Below are 23668 nucleotides of genomic sequence, written 5' to 3' on the forward strand. Positions count from 1 at the left end.
GTAAATATTATTTCTATTATCAGGCGACTTCTGGCAAAGTGAGTCATCTGTTGCCAGGGAGTCTATTCTGAATTTAAGCCAAGCGGCCGGGGACGCCAGGTTCTCACCGCATTCTCTCCTTTATCACTTCAAAAGAACTCTGGATTATATTGGGAATAATATACAGATCCGCCCGAGGTTACGGCCATACTCCAGTCCAGGCTGACGAAGAGACGACGCGTTTCTAGAAGCTTTAAATACGATCCAGGAGACCAGATTATATAAATAGATGTAGCTGCCGTATTCTGGCCAAGGCCAACTAGGGGAAAAAGGTCTATTGGGCAGCCAGGCTGGCAGTAAAGCCACTACTCAATGGGCCGAATAAAAGGGAGATGATTCCCCAGCCGGCCCATTAACCCTATGGAAGGTTGTGTCAAGTTGGCCTAGTCCGCCATAGTTTCCTTCTTTTATAGGAAGCGCCGGGATATGAGGTCGCAGAGGTCTCCAACGAGATGGAACAATGTTCTTTCGGAGGAACCATTGTCTTGACTTCCAAATGGCAAAAGGGGATTCCATAAGTATGACTTCTATTTATATTGGGGAAAGTGAAGATCATTTTAAGGTATGGTGACACCTGATGGTTTTTGGAGCCAAGGAGTAAATTCCACTTTTTGAAGCACCATTGGAAATCGCTTCATTGTGGAGTTTTTACCTTCTTCTGGATCAACAGCGAGGCTGAACTTGATGGATTTGTGTCTTTTTTTTCAACCTAAATTACTATATTCTCACTCCAACCTCATACTTACCAGCCTAGCATCTGTGACGTCATGCTTTGGTTTGCCCACAATACCTGGGCTATATTATGTCATGGATTCCCTGAGGACATATTCCGCGGCATGCCCATTCCACATTCCCCCCTAGATGCCAGCAGTCAGAATAAATGGGGTTGGAACTAATTGGGGACTGAATCTTAAATCAAAGGTGATGTCTCCTTGGCTTCTCTGATTTGATTTTTTTGGGGCCACTCTCTTTCTTGCAGTTCCACATCCAGCCACCAGGTTGTGTACATTAAGCAGGGCTTTCGGCAGCATTTACACCCTAACTGCATCCTTTCTGTGCCCCTATTCTGGACTTTCAATCCAGTCCATTTTTCTTTTATAAATATGAATTAGCCAGGACCGGATTGTGCGCATTTAATATTTTTTTCCATGTCATTCTTAGGACATTAATACACTATATTGCTGGGCATCTTATATTTGACCCCCTGGACTGAATGGGGTCAGCTCTTCTCTGAATGGACCACCAGGTCATAAAATAAGCCCATGGCAAGATGGCGCGTGTAAGGTCATAGATATATAACAACATACTACTACTACATAAACAAATGCCACCCGCACCCTGGATGTCGGTGTAAGATTTACAACTTTTTGTGGTAAATTTTTTGTTAAATTCATCTTCCGCCGCCCCTGGATTTTATTGAGGCTCACCTAGGCCAAAAGATATGACTAATGGAGACCAGAAATGGCAAAAAGCCATATTTCGGAGTAATTTCGAACACAGTGTCCTAGTTTTTACGATGTCGACGTTGGCTTTTTCACCTTCCGCGCCTCAGAAATGGTTGAGTTTGAGCATCCAGGTTGGGGGGGGGGAAACGTCTTCCTCCTCGCTGGCAGAAACGATCCTTCCAGCAGCGGAGAGCTGCGGTTCACTTAAAACACACAAAAAAAAATTTGCTATTTGTTTGGAATTATTGGCAATAAAACCCAGACATGGAAGTAATTAATGTGCTTTGCAAATTAGTCAGAAAAAATCCAACGGGGTCGTAAAGCAGGAACGGCAGAGGGTGGGCGGCTGGCGGGGTGAAGAACCCCCATAAACCTATTTAGACAAACTGGTTTTATGTGGATACTAATGAGGGTCAGTCTCGGCACTAAAAACTATATAAAAGCAGTCAGGTATCAATTAAAGTTCAGTAAAGCCCGGCTAGGAACGCCCCGTCTGCATCAGGCAGACGTTAAAACTTTAGGCTTTTATATAATAAACGCAGGTCGCAAGTACAAGAAAGAATAAACCTTAAGCCAAATTTTCGTTAAATATTATTGTGCCGCGATAACGTAAATCACCAAGAAATATACATTTATTTCTATTTAATATATTACATTTATATATTTAAAAAAATATAAATATATTTTTTTTATTATAATAATTTTAATAATTTTTTTATTATAATAATTTTAATAATTTTTTTATATATAATTATCTTATGAAACGTCAGCCAAAAAGCTAAAATAACAAATGCTGTTCCACAAAAAAATCTGTAATTTTAGTGTTTAAAAAACAAAAAAAAATATTTTTTTTTTTTCACTTTTTATGGCAACAGCCTATCACTGCAAGCTGTTGTGTCATGTGACAATTAAACATTCCCCATGGTTAAAGAATTATTTTTAGGGAGGGTTTGGTACGGGGAACAATGAGGTTAAGACAACGATTCTTCAAAAAGCTAGATTTTTCATGAAAAATACTAACATTATACTAACTCATAAGCTATTCCACTCTTAAGGTACAAATCCACAAATTAGCCCAGATGCACATCAACGAGGCAGACGTTTCACTTAATCCCCGCCGGCCATTGGTTCCACGCCAAGACCGATGCGCGTCTAATCAGGTCCAAGCAAAGACCTCCAACGAGATCAGAGAAATAATTAAATATGTTAAATATAAAATATTAATGAGCGGCAGACGCATGTTATTATCACTATATAGTCATTTAATGGCAGACATCGTCATAAGATTAAAATTGCATATTTTCCAACAGTAAATTGGGGGGGGGTTATATTACTGTATACAGCGCTGGGGGTTATATTACTGTATACGGCGCTGGGAGGTTATATTACTGTATACAGCGCTGGGGGGTTATATTACTGTATACAGCACTGGGGGTTATATTACTGTATACAGCGCTGGGGGTTATATTACTGTATACAGCGCTGGGGGTTATATTACTGTATACAGCGCTAGGGGGTATATTACTGTATACAGCGCTGGGGGGTTATATTACTGTATACAGCGCTGGGGGTTACTACTGTATACAGTGCTGGGGGTTATATTACTGTATACAGCGCTGGGGGTTATATTACTGTATACAGCGCTGGGGGTTATATTACTGTATACACTGCTGGGGGGTTATATTACTGTATAAACTGCTGGGGTTATATTACTGTATACAGCGCTGGAGGTTATTACTGTATACAGCGCTGGGGGTTATATTACTGTATACAGCGCTGGGGGGTTATATTACTGGATACAGCGCTGGGGGTTATATTACTGTATACAGCGCTGGGGGTTATATTACTGTATACAGCGCTGGGGGGTTATATTACTGTATACAGCACTGGGGGTTATATTACTGTATACAGCGCTGGGGGTTATATTACTGTATACAGCGCTGGGGGGTTATATTACTGTATACAGCGCTGGGGGTTATATTACTGTATACAGTGCTGGGGGTTATATTACTGTATACAGCGCTGGGGGTTATATTACTGTATACAGCGCTGGGGGTTATATTACTGTATACAGCGCTGGGGGTTATATTACTGTATACAGCGCTGGGGGGTTATATTACTGTATACAGCGCTGGGGTTATTGTTACTATTAGTACTATTTGGGGTGCTTTGGAGCATTTTTCAGACTATTTCTGACACAAAAGTCCAAAAACATCTCGGATTATTAAACAGCTCCTTTATAAATTATTTATATTTTCCGTTGAACGCACGCAGGCTTTTTTTTAATTATTATTATAAATAAAAGTAACAATTTGTCGTTTATTTGTACCGGTCGTTACAGCGTGCTGCTGACGGCGTTGCGCGGCTAAGTGCTTTCCCCGCAGCTTTTCGCCATATGCTGCTTAATGAGATCTAAGAAATATCAATCGCCGAGAGCAGAGGTAGTGGAGTCGTTTCCACGCCAGGCAGAGGGGGCCGCGAGGCACTCAGAGCTGCGAGGTTCACGCAGTTATTCAATTTCCGATTGGTCTTAATTACAGGTTCCAAACAGAAGGTCGTAACTGGGGAAACGGGGTGAAAGAGAGGAAGTCTGGGGCTGCGCCGCCATCACAAACAAAACTCATTAGTTTTATTTTCTTCTGGCTGTTCATAGACCAGAAGGGACCCCTATAACTAACAGATAATCAGCCATGCTGAACTTAATTGCCCTGGGGGGGGGGTGTTCTGGGTATTTAACCTTTTGAGTGCCAGACACAAGAAAAGATAGTTATATAGGCGTTCATGCGCAAGCAAACCTAATGAGCGCCTGGCGTAGGAATAGCCGATGTGTTCGGTTCAGGATGTGATGTAATAGCGTGGTGTAATAGCCTGGGTCGGTTATGAGGCAAATGTTTGTGATATTATCTCTTCCTTCTTTTTGGGGAGCTTTCTGCTGAATTTGGGTCTCACGGAAAAGTTTTTTTGGGAAGGGGCCGGAGACCGCATTTTTTTAAATAAAATTCTGATTTGTTATTGTGAGTTTGCTCTTACGTTATGTATAGAAATGGTACATGGGGCAGCAGCGTAGGCCGAGGGTGGTGGGTGTGGGGAGCAGCAGCCCCTCTACCACAAAACCAGGGGGGGGGGAGCACATTATTTGTCAATCAGCATAACAGGGAATCTGCGGGCGTCTCCAGAGTCTCCAGGTGAAGAGCCGCTTCTCTGAATAATCGCAGGAGCGGCGTTGAGACACGCCCCTCTCCCCGGCCCCTTTCCCCTCCTATCATGCGGGCTATCCCCGCACGCAACATCAGCAGACCGCCCACCGATCTCAGTGGACCTCCCAACAACATCATCAGGACCTCCCACGGGTCAGCAGACCCGACCACATCTCAAAAAGGGAGGGCTCGGGCCCAGCCACCTTAGCATGCTATGCCCAGCACTGTGCCTCTTTAATAAGCATCGTATGATGACATCATTCCCAGCTGTCAGCTGTGGGTGGCTACCTGGGTCAGGCCTAGCTAGTGACATCAGTAGTCGGTCTCATCTTAGATTCAGGAGCCGTATGCCCATCCCATGCATGTTTAATACCCTCACTGTATTACCCTCTACCACTTCTGCTGGGGGGCTGTTCCATTTATCTACCACCCTCTCAGTAAAGCAACACATCCTCCCATTACCTCTAAGCATTTGACCCTCTAATTTGAGCTTCTTGTTGTAACATTTCTCCTCCTTGTAAATTATCTTTCCTCCCCTGCTCCCTCAGACATAATTTTAAAAAAATAAATAAAATATAAAAAAATGAAAAAAAAAATCATAGGATAAAAAAGGATATTTTTAAACAAAAATTCAATGAAAGCTGATGCTTGTACTAAAATTATCCATAAAAAAGAAGGTTGGATCTGAAGTTTAATACGGTGTCACAGTTTAAATATTCCTAAATAAAGAGAATTCACGGTCCCTCAGCGCCCCCCCTTTTGGGAATTCCAAAAACAGTAACTGCGGATTTATTCGGTCCAACGGGATGATTTAAACCGTATTACATTTTACAACCTTTTGTTTTTGATCCATGAGTTTTTATTTAGAAAAAAAAGTCAAATCTATATATTTTTCTTGTAAATGGCAGCTGCCTCGGGACAGGGTGGGTTCAGTCATTCGAAAGTCTGGAAATTCAGTTAAAATGTAGAAAAAAAATTTGACAATAGATTTTGCAGACGTACTCGTAGGATGGGTCTTAATATACATTTCTATAAACTCTAGGCAGTGCCATCAACCGGCACATCACCGGTGCTTGTAAAGTCTATTTTTACAGAAAAATGATGTGAGAGAGCAGAGAATCCAGAAAAGGACAATGCCGAACATTGTACGTTTTTTTTTGTGTGTATAAATTCAAACGTGCCCAAAATTGGGTTAGTCGGCACAATAACATTATTGGTGGCGTCACGAGACGCTTTTCCACATAAACTTTAACTCAGGACTGGTTTGCAACTGGAAACCACTTTGAATTTTAATGGAACAGACAAACGCTTTAGAGAAAAAAAGTAAAACACAAGTAATTTTACCGTCGCCGACGATTCTAGAGGGTTTGTCAAGAAAAATATAGGCAATACAAAGACATTCAGTAGGAATGACGGGAATACTTCGGGTAAAGTTCTAGATTGCCGTACGGAAGCGATTCCGGATTAAGAATGAGGTGTCTGTAGGATGTGAATGGCCGGCGAGCTCATTCATCCACGTTCAGCCTGGCCCAGTTCTAGACTCTTCTCTCAAGATTAAGGTCAACCCTTATGGTCAAAGGACTTCTTTGGTTCTTGAGGATAACGATACTAAAGAAAAAGGGATTCTAGAAGAGAATCTTTATTTTTTTTTATGCCACTTACATGAAAGGTCACTTACAAGCTCAACGTCGCAGGGCTTTCCCGACAACTTCTTCAGTAAATATTTCATTTGATCTTATTATATTTTATTTTTTCTGGATACTCAATCCCGAAAATCATGTCTGAGTTCATTGGGCTTGTCCTGGTTTCTTAAATACATTTTTGTTCATCCGATTCCAGGATATCTTATAAACCTGTCCATTTAAAGTTAATAAAACAATCATCACCGTGAGGACTGGCTCTTCAAAGATGGCGGTTCATTCACAAACAACTAAACCCCTTCTCTAGAAACCGATCTAAAGTAAGAAACTCTTGAGGAAGAAACCTATCTAGTATCTATATGTAATTTAGAATCTCATTTTTCTCTTTTATATATTTACTTGACCTAAACCGGGCATTGTTACTGACTAAACTTATCTAGGAGCGGTATAACTGTTGTAGGAACAGCCTCCCAGCAGATGTGGTAGAAGCTAATACAGTGAGGGGATTTAAACATGCATGGGATAGGCATACGGCTCCTGAATCTAAGGATCGATTCAGCTACGGAATCATGAGGTCATCGTGTTCCTTTTAGAACGTTACTCTTTCATTTATTTTAGTTTGTACAGGAACATCCTGCGTGGCATCATTTCAAAAGAAATTTGTCAAATCCAAATGACCACAAGCACCACATTTCCTTGGTCAACCTCCCTCCTCCAGATAAAACAAACAGGTTTACCCAATTCTCTCACAATCTATAGCATTGTCGAAAATATATCCACGAATATTGCCCTGTAGTAACCTTTCAAGATGTTCCCCACCACCATCGATGGAAAGCTGCTGGACTGCTATTCTCCAGTTGCAATTAAATTGGGTTTTAAACAACCAAATCTGGAGCCCACTCCGGGAAAAAAACCTCCTTCTCGGTCTTTGGGGAGGAAATGCTCGCCAGGCATACTCGGTGACGGAACACAGGAACGATCTTCTGAATCGGTTCATTCGCTTGTTGGGTGGCCGGGGCACAGGAACCTTCTATGTAGGTAAGGCGAGACACCGATTCTATAAGGCATGCCGCTGAGCCAAATAAATCTGGGGCATTTAATTATTCAATGTGACTATGTCAGCCCAACCTTGACTATCCTTGAAGGCACGATTGATTTCAGTGGAGGATTCAGCACCTTGGATTCATGCAGGACCTGAAGTCTGGAATGTCTCTCATTGTAGAGGTTCTGGCCAGCGATAATAAGATGATGCTATGGGGTTACTCATTAAGACCTAGGAAATTCCTTCAAGGATTGTCTTCTTCTGACCCCACTGAAGACGACCCCAAGGAGCCATTGGTGGATCTAGGTTTTTCTGCACGGTTTGTGTAAAGTTGAAGTTTTCTGAGATGTATAAAGAAATTATCATATGTATCCAGAGATCTCCCTGCGCATATTTGTGCCCAACTCCTGCATACATCTGCTTATTAACATAAATAAGAGCCCCATTCCTCCTTCCCCCACCTGCTCAGCACCATTAGCTAGTTGTGGAGCTTGCCTATAAAGTTGGAAATAACTTTATTCTTGACCTTACCGGCAGGAAATATTATCCCAAAGAAGACTTCTCAGAAGGTCTGCACCAAAAGCATTAAGGCTGCCCGCCATTGTTATTATTTTGGTTATTACATGTGTACCCAAAAATACTTCAGCCTCGAAGCATTGCTTGGGTCCACTGATTGAGGGACCTTATCCTCCAGTGAAGGGATCCTGTACATAGATTGTCTATTTCCACCCAAAATGTATCCAGTTGGTGTCCTCACATACGTCAATTCGTGGCCAAGGTCCTTAAAGGGTAAGGACTGCTTTTCATCGAGTCCTGTTTAGTGGACTTCTGTACTGAAGGTGCCTCTGAGCCACCATAGCGGCCGCCAGGAGTGCATTTTAGAGCTATCCCAACTTCTGGACATGCCAACTCATTCCGGGATGACAGAAGGAAGCCACCAGCAAAGAGACCAAAAACTCCCAGTGTAAAGCTGCCCCCACCGGAGATAAAAAAGACGGCGATGAAAATATGATTACAAATGTAAAAAAAAAATGTAAAGATATTAAATAATATATTATTAAACAAATATTTTAATATTTCCCTTTAAGAAATGCTGCTGTTTGCCAAACCCCAATTTCTCAAGGAATAATAATCGTTCAGTATATAATGTAGCTATTATTATCATTTTGCCTGAATCCATGGTTTTCTGCCCATATTCAATGCCTATACTTGTTGACATTTTCCCTAGTTCGGAAGCCAGTTCTTGTCATAATATGTCATCTGCTAGGAGCTCTCAGGCTCTTACCTTGGCTGCGTCCACCACATTCTTCAAGGAGCTCGACGCTTCAAAACATTCAGCGTCTCTTAAAATTAACCAAATATTTCAATATCTGAACAAATGATTTAACCTGAAATATCACACCCAAAACCAGATGGTTTGCACATTGTTTCGTTCATTTTTTTTTTAAAATCGTTTAAAGCCCTTTTAACTTGTACCCAACATGGTGAATGACGAATGCCCACAAGAAGGTAACGGAGCCTTTGCTTTATATACTTAAGGTTATACTTAGAGGGAGTTCGCTTCCTTGGATTGGTTAAGAGACCAAACAGACGGTAATTTATTATGACGATGCCGTCTTCTTCCCGTTAATCCAAACTCAGGATTAATGCATAGCTGAAAACCCGCAAACCCTGCATTTTCAGATTTGAATCAGGCCCCGCCATGTGATGTTTAAATAATTTAGCTTTTATGTAGAGATGTCTGCAAAAGACAGACAGTCCTGTATTATTTTATTTAAATTGTATTTAATAGCAGCGTATATGCCAGTCAGTAACAGTAGGTCCCTTTTTTTCTCTTTTTCTCTCTACTCTTTCCTGTACTCTTCTCCCACTTTCCTCTCTTCTTCTTTCCCTTCCCTCTCTTCTTTTCTCTCTCCTCGCCACCTTTACTTCCTAATTTCCTTTTCTCTCTACTGTCATATTCCCTTCTCTCAACTCTCTTTTCCTCTTCTCTCTTCTCTTATTCTCTATCTCTCCTCTCTTCCTTACCTTATCTTCTCTCCTTCTCTCTCTTCTCTTTTTTCTCCTCTCTCCTTTCCTTTCTCCCCTCCTCTCTAGCCACCTCTGAATCTCTCTCTCCAGTCTACCATTGCTCACATCTCCCGACCTCAAACATTTCTACCATACTTTATGACATAAAGAATCTCCTTGGATTCGTCTCTTGACAATCAGCAAACCCAATGGTTCCAGTGGTTACTGGGCACAGCCTTTTAGTAACCAAGAACCCTCAGCTCCATTAATACTTCACATCACATTTTCTTCCACCGCCAATCCCACCATGCCTGCCATGTGTCCTACATGTACCTCCCGCTAACCCGCTTCCCCCAAGCCAGATAAAGTGCAGCCTTTGGGGTCACTCTACGTCAGCTTAACAAGTGAGGTTCTACCCACTGTATGTAACTTAAGAGGCACAACGGTACAGAGGGACCAATCACATGGCTGGCATCTCACTGCGGGAATTGTAGGTCACGCTAAGGGGGACATCGACCAATCACAGTTCAGCCACTGCACTATCATTGGTCAGTTGCTTTAAGCTCCCCCCAGTATGATTGACAATTTGCATATTGACAAAGCTTTTATACAAAAAGAGGTTACAGTATTTACAGTAGCTTAGGTGGCAGCCGGGTAAAATATTTAACCCCTTAAGGACAATGGGCGGTCCCTAAACCCATTGAAAACAATGTAATTTGAGCCCGTACATGTACGGGATTTGTCATTAAGGGGTTCATTTTCAGAATCTCCCTTTATCGACAACTTCCATGAGCTCCTAATCAGCATCTTCTGTACAGTTAAAAAAGAAATCAGCTCTTTAAAATCTAACATTTACAAACAAATAAAAAGCACTATTTGGAACGTTTGCTCTAATGTTACGAAAGCGTTTATTATTTGGGCTGTCGGTGTACACAGTGTGTGTTGCTCTACGGATCGTTCTGCGATTTACACAAAGTACAAGCTATAATCTTTCAATCGATCGGCTATAAACGAAATAGGTCTTCCATTAAAATCAATGGGGTGGTGTCGTGGCGGGGGAGGGGGAAGGCCGGGGGGGGACGTCTGATTTCTAGGACCAGACTCACTATAAGAAAAATTACAATACAGACAACCGGCTGCTTTGTTTAACAACAGGGTATTATATTGCATAACCCAAACCAGATTGTCTTTGAATGGTGCCAAGCCTAAGCCGTGCCATGTCCATTAGACAGTTTAAATGATTAAAACCGACTATTACATCTGTCACAGGCAAGAGCAACGTGCTTTGTGTTAGTGACATTTGCGTGTGCGCTTTGGGTTTTTTTTAACCCGGCACTTAAAGCAGTAGCCAACGCCGCTCCCGTCAAGAAGAATTTCATCAATGAGATCTTTGTGCTGGCCGGTTGTAAACATTCGGGAGACTAATGAATAAAATATTCCCTTTCTTCATTAGGGATATTTATTGCTGAACTATTCCAAAGGCTTCTTAGATCTTAAAAAGAAAATTCTGGCTTGAAGCCCACGAATAAAGGGAGAAAAGAGAAAAAAAATAATAAAAAAGTTCCAGCAACCCACGTCTCGTAGCATGAGAGAGAAAAAAAAAACGTTAGAAGCGCGAGTTCTTAATGAAAAGAATGGGTTTAAATCACCTTCGGCCTCCCGTTGCGTCTCGGTGGGACTGGCCGTGTCTCGAATGCTATGTTTTCTGATGACCTGACCTGGCTTTCTAATCAAAGGAACCGGTTGATGGTCAACCCGCCAAGAAGGTCCCTGATTATACCGACGGATGGTTCCAGGTCCTGCTGAACCGCGAGATACGGTTTGGAAAAAGAGCTTTACGGATAATTTCTCTCTCTTGTGGATGTTGTGGAGCCCGAGCCAGACGGGATGCGTAATTAAAGTTAATGACCACTAATTGCTTATGTAATTAACTTGTTTGTTTGATGTTTCTCCGATGTTCTTTGGCTCGGAGGTGCCGTTCCTTGAAAACAAAGGTGGAAACCCAAAAGTTTATACCTGAAGCCATGGGGAACGGCGTTCCTGATCTTCTGCCGAAGGTATTCCCCATCCGTGGTCAAGGATGAGTGATACTCCAAGGAGCTGACATCATTTTCCATGAATTATTAAGTTTTATTACTTAGAAAGAAGGATTTAATATGATCTCTTAATCCCTAAATTATGGAATTTTAAGATATTACTGATTTTAGCTATTTCTAGCTCGAGTCAGGATGGGCTGGCCTGGTCTAGAGTGTCCAGAAAAAAAGCACACAACTTGGGGGTGGCTTCGACAATAAAACATAATTTTAAAAACGGTCACAAATTTCATGGAAAAGCATCACAAAATATCATATTAATGTAATTCCCCTCTTTGGAGAAATGTTCCAAGAGAATATTGATATCATCCTCTCCTGGTTGTGTCTCTGAACCGTCTACTTGATTGAGATGCTGTTGTAGACCAAGATGGAGAGCGGTTACCCCGTATCCGAGCCTGATGGAGCAAACGGACTCCAGACTAACCTGGTGGCCTCAGAGTACAATGTATTAAGAACATGGGATCCCAGTAAATCTCAGAATTCCATGAAAACTGCATTCTTTTGGAACCAAAGAACTAAAATACTAATTCTGAGAGATTAGGTAGAAAAATGGAACATAATCCCAGTAGAGGTGGTAGCGGGTAATACAGCGAGGGTAGTAAACATGCATGGGATAGACATACGGCTCCTGAATCTAAGACGAGACCAACGACTGATTAAGGTTTCAGCACTCCCCACCCGATGCCCGCTAACGTTCTGCTCATTCGTGGCTAAATGACTTTATGGCTGCCACCACCACCTCCTAACTACATGAAGAAGGAGGTCTCCAGGCATTGATCATCGGATCTCCAGAAGGTCCATTAGCTCTTAAAGTCAACCTAAGTAATCCTGTCCTACGCATTTCTAAAATCCCAGGGATCCGCACTCAGCACTCAGGATTTACTTTTGGATCTATGTTCACAGACGTCCTGATATAACCCCCGGGGGGGGGTCATCCCACCGTCTTCAGGGAAGCATCGCCTTCGAGGGATTACCTGCTCTGGTCGGGACAGCGGAGACACAAAGTCTAACCATAACCTAAAGGAAACATTACGCTCCGTGAGAATTATTCACAAAGCTGCACGCGGCGTGCCTTAAACCCACAATGGACCAATTCGCTTACAAAAAGCCTCTTAAAGGGACAGTGTCCCCGGCAGCCTCCTTAAAGGAGAATGCAAGTAATTTGCATTCATTAAGACTACAAAAAATAATTGTAATAATTTACAATAAAGACCACTTTTAATGTAAATGTAACGCTGCTACCTCTAAGCTATAGCATAGGCGCATTATAGATCCGCAGCCCATCCCCCAGCATCTCCTATAGACCAAGCTGTACATCCAGGTTAACCCTTTACTGTCCACATGCTCATTTTACCCCCCCCCCCCCGAAGGATCAGGAAAGCCCCCCCTCGGCAGGGCTCACGGCACAGCTTGGCCCGGTAACGCGCTAGCCGGTAGCCGGTCTGCTAAACGGTGCTATTTATGAACCGTGCCGGATTTAAGGAGACCGCCCCAGCTGTTGGAAAGCATTTACCTCCCGGCTGCTCGGCAGATTACGGCACATATGCTTTCTATAGACTCCACGCTGTTTCCAAAAGAACTTTGGGGATATTTCCACCGCCATACTGCAAATAATTAAATCAAATCCCTCTTGGCTTCTAAGATTTTCTAACCAATATAAAAGATCAATAACAGCTTGTAATGCTTTCAAACCCTCAGATAATAATCTTTCCCATACACCGGCTTTTGTTCCAGAAGTTCTATTCTGGGGCATTTCTTTGGTGTCCGGCAAAAATGATTCATTGGAAATCTCATTTTTTGAAGCGTCAACATTTGCATGTTGGATGGAAAGCCCTGTAACGCGGCCTCGTGACCTGAATCTATCACTGCAGTGTATTTCATTCATCCAGCCTGTTACACTATGATGTCATACTCTTATTTAAAGGGACACTCCAGCCATCATATGTAACGTTAATTAATATGGAAGACCCGCTTGGTAAATGCCCCAATATGTTTTGGGGATGACCAATTGCACGTTCGCACACAAAGCTCACCCCCGTTGTTTTGAATTGGAGTATTTTCTAGCCACTGATTGGCTGCTTCAAGCGGTGTGATTTAAGTCTTTAGATCTTTACCTTTTTTCTGAGACCATGTACAGAATTTTCAGATTTTTTCAGATAAAAAAACAAAATAAAGGCAAAGACGCTTGATAAATTTTTTTTTTTTAATGGCACTTCAGTCTATCAAATACAATCGTCATCTTAATAACATGTCTGTAACAAATATTGCCGGTCGCCAGCTCCGGTGACTCGGCGACCGGTGCCATGATATCCTGCGTGTGACAGCGCCACATCCATACAGCAGATCGCGCTAACCTTTACAGGTTTATCGGGTTTCTTGTTGTGTTAGTGCAAGCGATAAAAGTTACAGAACAATTAAAATATGTAGATAAAAGCAGCAGCGATCCAATGACGAGGAACTAAGAGAAACATTCATACATTCCTGTTATAAGATAGAAAAAGGTCAGACTAACCGGACCGTATTCATCACACTTCAGATACTATATGATGCGAATGAAACCGACTGACTTCATATTCACTCAGACAACAGAAAAGATAACCTGGGAGGGACTTTTTAGGAGTTTTATGTGATGTCTTTGGTAGATTGTACTTGGCCTGGGTTTAAAAGCATTCATTAAAGGGTTAAGTGTCTAATAACTGGCCTGTACACACTTAGAAGGAGCAATGCTCCTAGATGAAAGAAATATTTATACTGTATATATATGGAAGATGAAGATATAACGGGAGGTGTTATTAATAAAGTAAAATGATTTAAGGCATTATAAGCAGGGGATGGCTTGCCCCGCCCCCGCTTAGAGGCTTAGCAGTGATGTCAGAAGGCACGTACAGAATGGAAGAATATATGATAGTATAGCTTTCATGTATGGGGGGGTATGCGATGAATTAAAGCCCGTCAGCTTCTGAAATACAGTGTTCAGGGGCAGTTGGGGTTTTTAGGGCCCTAAACGAAACGTTTTAGTTGGTCCCCATCCTGAATATAATGATAAAAATCCTAATTGTGATCACACCTTTGCTAATGAACAAAATCCATTGTAGGGATGTAAATGGAGAGGAATCTGTGTATTATGCCCCACCCCCCACATCCTCCCGCGAGAAGCCCAGTTCTCCCAGTTGGTGCTTTTGCTTCCAGTATGTTATGGTTGAGCTCCCTGCTTGAATACAGGTGACTCAATTAAGTGTCTTTTTAAATAGTGACAAGTCAAGGTTTCCATGAGGGCCGTTATTAGGTAAAACATTTGGAGAGTCGCTACATAGAATCTTTGTGAGGGGCTATCAAAGGATTACTCTTTTAAGGGGTCTGGGGGGGGGGGCTCATTTCCCAGGAATGCGAATATTGGCTTAAAGTGGATGTGGTGCTTCTTCCAAACTCAACAATTTATTCACTAAACAATGTAAATAAGCAATATATACGGGAGAGAGGCCCGCTTTATGCCTATACTGCGGGAGCAGCCATCTCCACTCCCTGTTCTCAGGATTATTCCTCCCCGTTAAGTTACCTCTCCCTTGTTAAGTCGCTGATTGTTGTTGATTGGGTCAGACAGCCTCTGTCAGTTTTTATCGCCACGTCTATCACACAAAATATTCCCAAAACAATTCTGATTGACTAAAGCGGACGGTATAGATTGAATTGTAGCTAATTAACCCGTTCAGTGACAGCTGCCCTCTAAGCGGCTCTTATACTAACTTTGTTACAAAAATGTACGGCAGTCAAAGGCTTCCGGGCTTTAGTGCATAACGCGTCTCAAATACCATGTAAACAGAGCTTCCTGAGACAGAGAGAATTCACCCGGTGCTCCCTCTGAGGCGACTAATCCAGCAGCGACGCGCTAAAGGGCGCGTTATAAATCTGCTCGATGCTACCAATGGCATAACTGAGACGCTGATTAACCCCTTAAGGACAATGGGTTGTCCTTAAACCCATTAAAACCAATGCATTGTGAGCCCATACATGTACGGGCTTTGTCATTAAGGGGTTAATAGAACGTAATGAAAGCAGGCAGCTGGACGAGAGGCTGGCTGAGCGTTGTGAGAGTCACAGTCCACGTTTCCAGTTATTTCGCGGATGGCTATGAAATGTCTTGTGTGATAACGATAATAAATGATTATGTTTTATAGACAGTTACCTCCCGGGCACATCCCAGATACCCCCATTCTAAGAGCAGCGGGGGCGCGGTGAGCAGCGCATGTTCACTGCTCGCTCGCACACACACACCAGCCTGTTCAATGGCTATCCGGCTGAAGCTTTGATTGGCGGGCGGTGAATATTCTCTCGGCGGCGCTTCGCGTCTCAGAAGGGCTTCACAAGCTTCATGGCGGCGTAATTCTACGGATAAGGAAATAACGATAAAGATCAAAAAAATGATAACGTGAGCTACGTGCGCCCTGATGTCCTGGAGAAGCGCATCGAGGTATGAACGTTACGCTGTTATAATGGGGTTAAGCGGTTAATGCCCCAAAATATTCCAAAATGGTAGCACATAAACATATTTACAAAATAAATGATATAAACGTTTATACATCATAAGATAATAATATGGGTGTGATAATAAAATAACAATCATTTGCGCAGTTATTTTATTTATTCATTTTTTTATATTTTTATTGGGATTTTTATATTAAGAATTTAAGAATTTATAAAGTGTCATTTTTTATGACAGATTTTTTGAAAGTTTGTGTAAGTTTTTTTTCTGTACTTTTATAAGTATTTATTATTAAATATTATTTTTCTCAAAAGTAATTATTCATTTATTTGGACTTAAAGATCTCTACGTATAATCAGTAATGATTGTTAATGTGTTAGTACGCATCGGCCGAGTAGTAGTCCTTACCGGGAACGAGTACAAAAAGATTCCAAGGAACAGGATTAGAAGTAAGAGGACGAGTCCAATGAAGATGACGCATTTATATCTCCTCCACAGGATGTATTTTAGAGTCTTGTACGGGGAGGTGAACCAGAAGAACGAAGTCTCCGGCCGCCTGCAACCAAACAGAGGAAACGCTGGAGACCCCGACAGAGAGAGAGAGCGTCATGCAATAAACTTACTGTGTGACCAACGGCATCTCGTGATGGAGACCGGCGTTCATATGGGGGGCTATTACTGTATACAGCGCTGGGGGGTATATTACTGTATACTGCGCTGGGGGTTATATTACTGTATACAGCGCTGGGGGTTATATTACTATATACAGTGCTGGGGGGTTATATTACTGTATACAGCGCTGGGGGGTTATATTACTGTATACAGCGCTGGGGGTTATATTACTGTATACAGCGCTGGGGGTTATATTACTGTATACAGTGCTGGTGGTTATATTACTGTATTAAGCACTGGGGGTTATATTACTGTATACAGCGCTGGGGGGGTTATATTACTGTATACAGCGCTGGGGGGTTATATTACTGTATACAGCGCCGGGGGGTTACATTACTGTATACAGCGCTGGGGGTTATATTACTGTATACAGCGCTGGGGGTTATATTACTGTATACAGTGCTGGGGGTTATATTACTGTATACAGCGCTGGGGGGTTATATTACTGTATACAGCTCTGGGGGGTATATTACTGTATACAGCGCTGGAGGTTATATTACTGTATACAGCGCTGGGGGGTTATATTACTGTATACAGCGCTGGGGGGTTATATTACTGTATACAGTGCTGGGGGTTATATTACTGTATACAGCGCTGGGGGGTTATATTACTGTATACAGTGCTGGGGGGTTATATTACTGTATACAGCGCTGGGGGGTTATATAATAAATGTTTCGGAATTAATGGCCCAACACAAAGTCTTACTTGGGCTCCTCGAGTTTGGGGTTCATGTTCGGCTCCTCTCGGCCGTTCCCCGCTGGTCTTTCCTCGCATTCTTTATCCGAAACAATTTCCAGAGTCAGCTCTAATTTCCCCTGAAACGTACAGCGTATGGGGGTTAGAATACATAAAAGTACAACGTTTCCAAGGTAACCGGTATCACGAGGACAAGTATCGGTATTATTACAAAAAACACTAATAATGCAAGCTTACAGCAGCCAAAAACAATGGATTTCATGAAAATGTCCACTGCTATTAAAGTTATGTGTAACTGTGCAATAGATTGGGGTCACTGAGCTGTTTTCAACAAAAACAAGAACATTTCTGGCTGTAACATAATCGCAAAAGGGTTTCTTTAACCATTATTTAGCCTTTTAAACATTTAAACTTGGAACACAACGTGCCATTGGAACCCAGGAGTGATGGGAGTGATAAAGGGCCATTGGAACACAGGAGTGATGGGAGTGATAAAGGGCCGTTGGAACACAGGAGTGATGGGAGTGATAAAGGGCCATTGGAACACAGGAGTGATGGGAGTGATAAAGGGCCATTGGAACACAGGAGTGATGGGAGTGATAAAGGGCCTTTGGAACACAGGAGTGATGGGAGTGATAAAGGGCCATTGGGACACGGGAGTGATGGGAGTGATAAAGGGCCTTTGGAACACAGGAGTGATGGGAGTGATAAAGGGCCATTGGGACACGGGAGTGATGGGAGTGATAAAGGGCCTTTGGAACACAGGAGTGATGGGAGTGATAAAGGGCCTTTGGAACACAGGAGTGATGGGAGTGATAAAGGGCCATTGGGACACAGGAGTGATGGGAGTGATAAAGGGCCATTGGAACACAGGAGTGATGGGAGTGATAAAGGGCCATTGGAACACAGGAGTGATGGGAGTGATAAAGGGCCATTGGGACACAGGAGTGATGGGAGTGATAAAGGGCCATTGGAACCCAGGAGTGATGGGAGTGATAAAGGGCCTCTGTACGCCTATGAAGAGATTCCATTAAAAATCAGCCGTTTCCAGCTACAATAGTCATTTACTGCATTAACCCCATCTGCGCTGGATTTCTGATCCGTTTCATGTTATTTTCATGGACAAAATCTGCTTTTCTTTCAAAAACAAGAACATTTCTAAGTGACCCCAAACTTTTAAACGACCGTCTACATGCACCGCTGTTACAGGCAGTTTATAAAATAGACGTAATAATAATAATATATATATATAAAAAAAACTTGAAGAAATTGCAGCAATGTAGAGGAGGGGGTGTGATAACAGAGAGGGGGGGTGTGGGAGATTCTAGATTTCTGAAAGTTTGAAATGTTGATTGAAAGAAATTGTCAGGAATCCGTCCAAGAAGCCATCAGTAAATTTGGCCGGGAAAAGCCCTCGGTCAGCTTACGGTCCAAGAAAGTCCTCCTTCATGGCCGACGCTCCGAGAACAGGCAGCCCAGAAGTAGGAAAGCGTCGGTTCCAGAGCGTTCCGTGACTCGCTTTACTGATTGCCATCACCAAATACTTCATTTGCTGCATTTTTTGTGGCGCGTTTCTATCTTCCGTTACAATGTTGTTTTTGAATATTGGCATGGAATTTATTATTTTTATTATTATTTTTTTCTCTCAGCTGATTTAGCGAAAATTGAGAGCGCTGCATTGGCCAACGGCGCTCCGTCCCGGGGGCCGTTCTTACATCACAAACAGACACCGATAAGGCGAGAGATATTGGCCGGGACTCTGTGAATTATTCCAATCGTAGTTTTTTCATTTGGATTTTTGATTACTGGGAGCATCAAATGTGAAAAAAATTTAAAAAAAGAAAAGAAAAAAAATAAAGGCCAGAAATTTCTTCATTTCTGAAAATAAATTTCATGGAACCATCATAAAAAAAGACTTAAAAAAAAGATATTTTTTAACCCTCCCGCCTCACACATTGGGTTTTTTTTTTGGCACGACGCGACCCTCTTTGTAAAAAGAAAAGAAAAGCAGCACTTTCTTTTTTTCTTTCTTTCATTTTTGAACATTGTTTACACTTTTGTGCTAAAATCTTAAAGGAATTCTCCATGTTTGTGGACGGAGAGAACGTTCTTCCTGTTTTCACGTGGAATGCTGGGTCGCCTTGTCGATGTAATAATATCGTTGCCGTTGCCGCCGGACTCCTGTGGTTCGTTACATTTTAGGAGGATTTGAAGCTCGGGTCAGCCTCCGGCGTGAAGAAGGAACTGCTGTTGGGCCGCCTGCTTTGGTGAAGAAATTCCGGGTCCTCGTTGAATTGTTGGTATCATTTTTGTAGGTTTTTGACCCAAGTTCCACTAAATTCACTAACCCTCCGACGCAGTGATTATGACTCCAAGGTCCGAAGGCTGCTGATGAGTTAATTTGTCTTCGCTCACATGAAAACTGAGCGGCCCCATTCGGCCCCCGTCTAGTCTGTCCATTTTTTCTGCTGTAAAGAGTCAAACCTTAATCAGTCGTTGGTCTCGTCTTAGATTCAGGAGCCGTATGTCTATCCCGCGCATGTTTAATACCCTCACTGTATTACCCTCTACCACCTCTGCTGGTAGGCTGTTCCAGCCTCTCTGTAAAGTAAAATCCATTATCAAATGAACTATGATAGTGAATAGGTATATAGGACACAAAGCGATATATATAAATCACTTTTCAATGTAGGTTGAGAAAGAAAAAACATAAAAATACAAAGAGAACGATAAAAGGCATAAAAGACACTACAGCGGGGGTTACTAAATGAGGAGGGGAAGAGGAACCAGACCAAAAGTGTCGTGACTGTGTTGGGGTGGACGGGGAGGATCGGGGCGCTTGCTCTGCCAGATGTAGAGAGAATGACAGTGAGAGGAAGCAGACGCGAGGCGGGAATGAGAAGCAGACAGAAGGAAAACATCGATCCGTGTTATTCATTCAATCGGCCAGATTAAAGAGTGGCTCGGAGTCACAGCTCAGAGTCACGGCTCGGAGTCACAGCAGCCGCTGCATGTTCTGTGATAAAAAGATACACAAACTACAGTGGCCTACTTGGGCCATTTGGGAAGCTCTACTCATATTTAGTTTAGCGTTTGATTCACAGCTCAAGGTCACGGCTCGGACCCACGGCTCGGAGTCACGGCTCGGACCCACAGCTCGGACCCACGGCTCAGAGTCACGGCTCGGACCCACGGCTCGGACCCACGGCTCGGACCCACAGCTCGGACCCACGGCTCGGACCCACAGCTCGGAGTCACGGCTCGGACCCACGGCTCGGAGTCACGGCTCTGACCCACGGCTCGGAGTCACGGCTCTGACCCACGGCTCGGAGTCACGGCTCGGACCCACGGCTCAGAGTCTGTATTGTTCTCTGTACTGTTAAACCCCTTTATGTATTTTATTGTCTCTCGCCCATCCCCCTCTCTATCTTCTTCCCTTTAATCCATACATATCCAGAGCCTCCCTGATAACGGTTACCCTGCGAGCCGTTTGCTAGCCTAACCGCGTGCACAGAGCCCTGTGAGGGTCAGAATTAAGCTTCTGTTTTTAGAACCATCTTTGAGAAGCCCGCCATTAACATGAAACAGCTCAAAAAAGTTACAAGCCCCCCGTAGCTTCATGGGGTGCTAGATAACTGGCCAAGGTTCTTTCCACATGAGAAAATGGCGGCCGTAAACATTAAAGCCGCGGGGCGGTTTGGCGCATGCAGACGGAAACAAATTCCTTACAGCGAGGATGGTCTTGTCTCCGTCCATCCCGACGCAGGGCCACCAGCCTTTCACCGTCTTCTGCTCAAACAAGGACACCCAGCCGTCGTCTTTGTGAGACTCGTCCAGCAGGTCCAGCGTGCACTTTTCGGCTGTTTTTGCCGGCCGAGGCATTTGGTTGAGGTCGAGCTGCACGGAACCTGTGAGTTCCAAAAAAAAAAAAAAGGTTTATTTAATCGCAATCAGGGACGGGAACTCGATTTCAAGGAACAAAATAAAACATGTTTACGCTCTTTGATTTAAACCATAGCAACGCCGTTCATAACCAGACAATTGTTTGCTTTGTGATGTTTTGTTGCCTTCTTCTAGCAAACTTTCCTATTCCTCATTCCGCTTCGGAACTCGGTTTATTACGACATCCCACCAGAACCTTTGGAATTGTTTAAGTGTAGCGGTGTTTGGTGCGAGCGCCGGTTACACTAATAACAGAGAATGGCTGAAGAGAGGTTCACGTATTCTCCATTGGTACTGTCATACCTACTATGAAATCCAGACTCTCCTAGGATCTCTGATGACCCCCGCAGGCTGATCACCAGTACTGCAATCAGCAATGCAGCTGTAGCAACCTACGCTCTGTGATCTCTGTGATCAGCTGCAGCGGAGATACAAGTAAAAAGAACACTTTCTCCCCCCCGGTGTTTATGTTTATGCATTTTTGTTTAATTGACAAATAAGTAAATGGAGCCCAGTGATGTAGCATTTGATTGCCCAGATGGATCCCTGACCTCATAGGGATCTCCAGTGAAAACAAGGGTACAAAGTAAACTGTAATAATTATAAAATGAAAAAAAGGTTAAAAAAATGTAAGATAGGGCCCAATGACCTCATACCTCTCCCACTATAAATACACATCCAAAGTGTCAGAGACCTCAGTGTCAGAGACCTCAGTGTCTTCAGCAAAGAGACTTCATTCCTGCTTATTTTTGGTTGAATTCACCAATCAGGGGCGGGCTGGGCAGCGCCGGCCGGCGGCATCAGCACCCAGTGGCCGTATGCGATGGCCGCCAAGTGATGGGAGCAGCGTGAGGGGTGAAAGCTCCGCCCCCTCGCACTCACCTTTCACCCCTCACGCTGCTCCCATCACTATGCGGCCATCAGATTGTTGGAAATCGAATCTAAACGGCCGCTGGGTGCTGATGCTGCCGGCCGGCGCTACTTTAATACTTTATTTATTTATTTTTAATATGGCAAGCCGATCCGGCATATTAAATAAATAAAAAAAAGGATTAAAGTAGCTCCGGCCGGTGGCATCAGCACCCAGCGGCCGTTTAGATCAGTTTTCCAGCAGTCTGATGGCCGCGTAGTGATGGGAGCAGCGTGAGGGGTGAAAGGTGAGTGCGAGGGGGCGGAGCCACATCACTTGACTTGCCCCCCAGGCCTTAGGCTGCCAGCCCTCCCCTGTCACCAATAGACCACATGGAGAAACGTTCTCAGAGATGTTCTTAGAACACGAACATGGTGGAGCATCCCGAAGTCGGAGACACGAGCGTCTCGTAGACCAAAGCTTGTGCCCGGAGTACTCTCTGCACGGTGACCGCTCGGCTAACCTACACCGGCCGACTTTTCAGGCCGCCACAGTAGAAGGTCAGCAGATCATTATGAACTTGGGTGTCCTCACCCATGACGCACCGTAATGCCCAGCCAAGTTCATCCACCATTTTGCTAATCGGAAAAGTAGTTCCCTTTACCCCACAAGCGAACATAAAAAGTGAAACGTTTAGACAACATATGTATATTCGCTCATTACTGCAAACCTCATCGCACAAGGCGAGCAGCGTGTGGTTTCGCTGCATTCCCAAATTAAATATTAATCTCCTGATTTCTTGGAAATTTTAAATCCGATTTAAAGAGAAGCCTCGTTTTACTGGCCTGCAGAATTATACGGTCGACAATAAACCAGACTTTATAAGCAGATTATCCCTGATTAGCCCTGGAAGCGGGACAAAGGTGCATCTGGGTAGGTCCTTTGCGGCGTTCCACGGGGGATGAGGCAGCCGCACCGTTATTCCGCGTTTTCTCCCCAAACTGGCTTAGAAATATTGAAACGATAAAGGAAGCCGGGTGAGCAGACACGGGGGGGGGGGCAATGATGCCATTGTTTAGAGAAACCTCAATTACAATAATTTTCGCTTGGAGTGAACATTTGATATTGTTCCTGCGCTGATTGCTTGGTACGAACTCAAAGCAACTTTCCATAAGCTCCTATACATAAACCAGATGTTGGATGGATTTCCATGAAAATACCAGCGTGCTCGTGGAAGGGTACGACCGTGCGCCGTATGAAAAGCTGGCCGAGGCATTAAAGCGGCTCCTGTCAGCAAAGCCACGCGTTGGAGGCCATTCAATAAAGCAGGGCTCTCCTCTGGCCAGTGTTAAGCGAACGCAGCCTCCGGCCGTTTCTAAACGCTTTCATCATACTTTAAACGGCGAATCCGCTTGAAAGGAACGTCTCGTCAAACACAAGGACTCTTAAATAATGCAGCGATACATTCCGGTTCACGTCAGTGCCGCTTTGAACGGAGCCGCGGAAGATCTACCCAATTCCGTGATTCTTATACCAATGGCCACCACGAGCCATATGACCGG

At 43.5% G+C, this 23668-nt stretch overlaps 1 protein-coding gene across 2 annotated transcripts in view; it reads right to left on the reverse strand.

Moving 5' to 3' along the window:
- Nucleotides 1-15387: 15387 nt before the first annotated feature.
- The window catches only part of DYSF (dysferlin), a 103390-nt gene continuing 95109 nt past the window's right edge, over nt 15388-23668 (reverse strand). For both annotated transcript variants that reach the window (XM_053458096.1, XM_053458095.1), the window contains 4 exons: nt 21044-21222; nt 17324-17433; nt 16355-16502; nt 15388-15849 (listed from right to left, as the gene is read on the reverse strand). In XM_053458096.1, coding sequence (XP_053314071.1) covers nt 15814-15849; nt 16355-16502; nt 17324-17433; nt 21044-21222 — 473 coding nt within the window. In that variant the 3' untranslated portion in view covers nt 15388-15813. The remainder of the gene's footprint in view (nt 15850-16354; nt 16503-17323; nt 17434-21043; nt 21223-23668) is intronic.

Source organism: Spea bombifrons, chromosome 1, assembly GCF_027358695.1.
Source record: "Spea bombifrons isolate aSpeBom1 chromosome 1, aSpeBom1.2.pri, whole genome shotgun sequence".
Classification (NCBI taxonomy): domain Eukaryota; kingdom Metazoa; phylum Chordata; class Amphibia; order Anura; family Pelobatidae; genus Spea; species Spea bombifrons.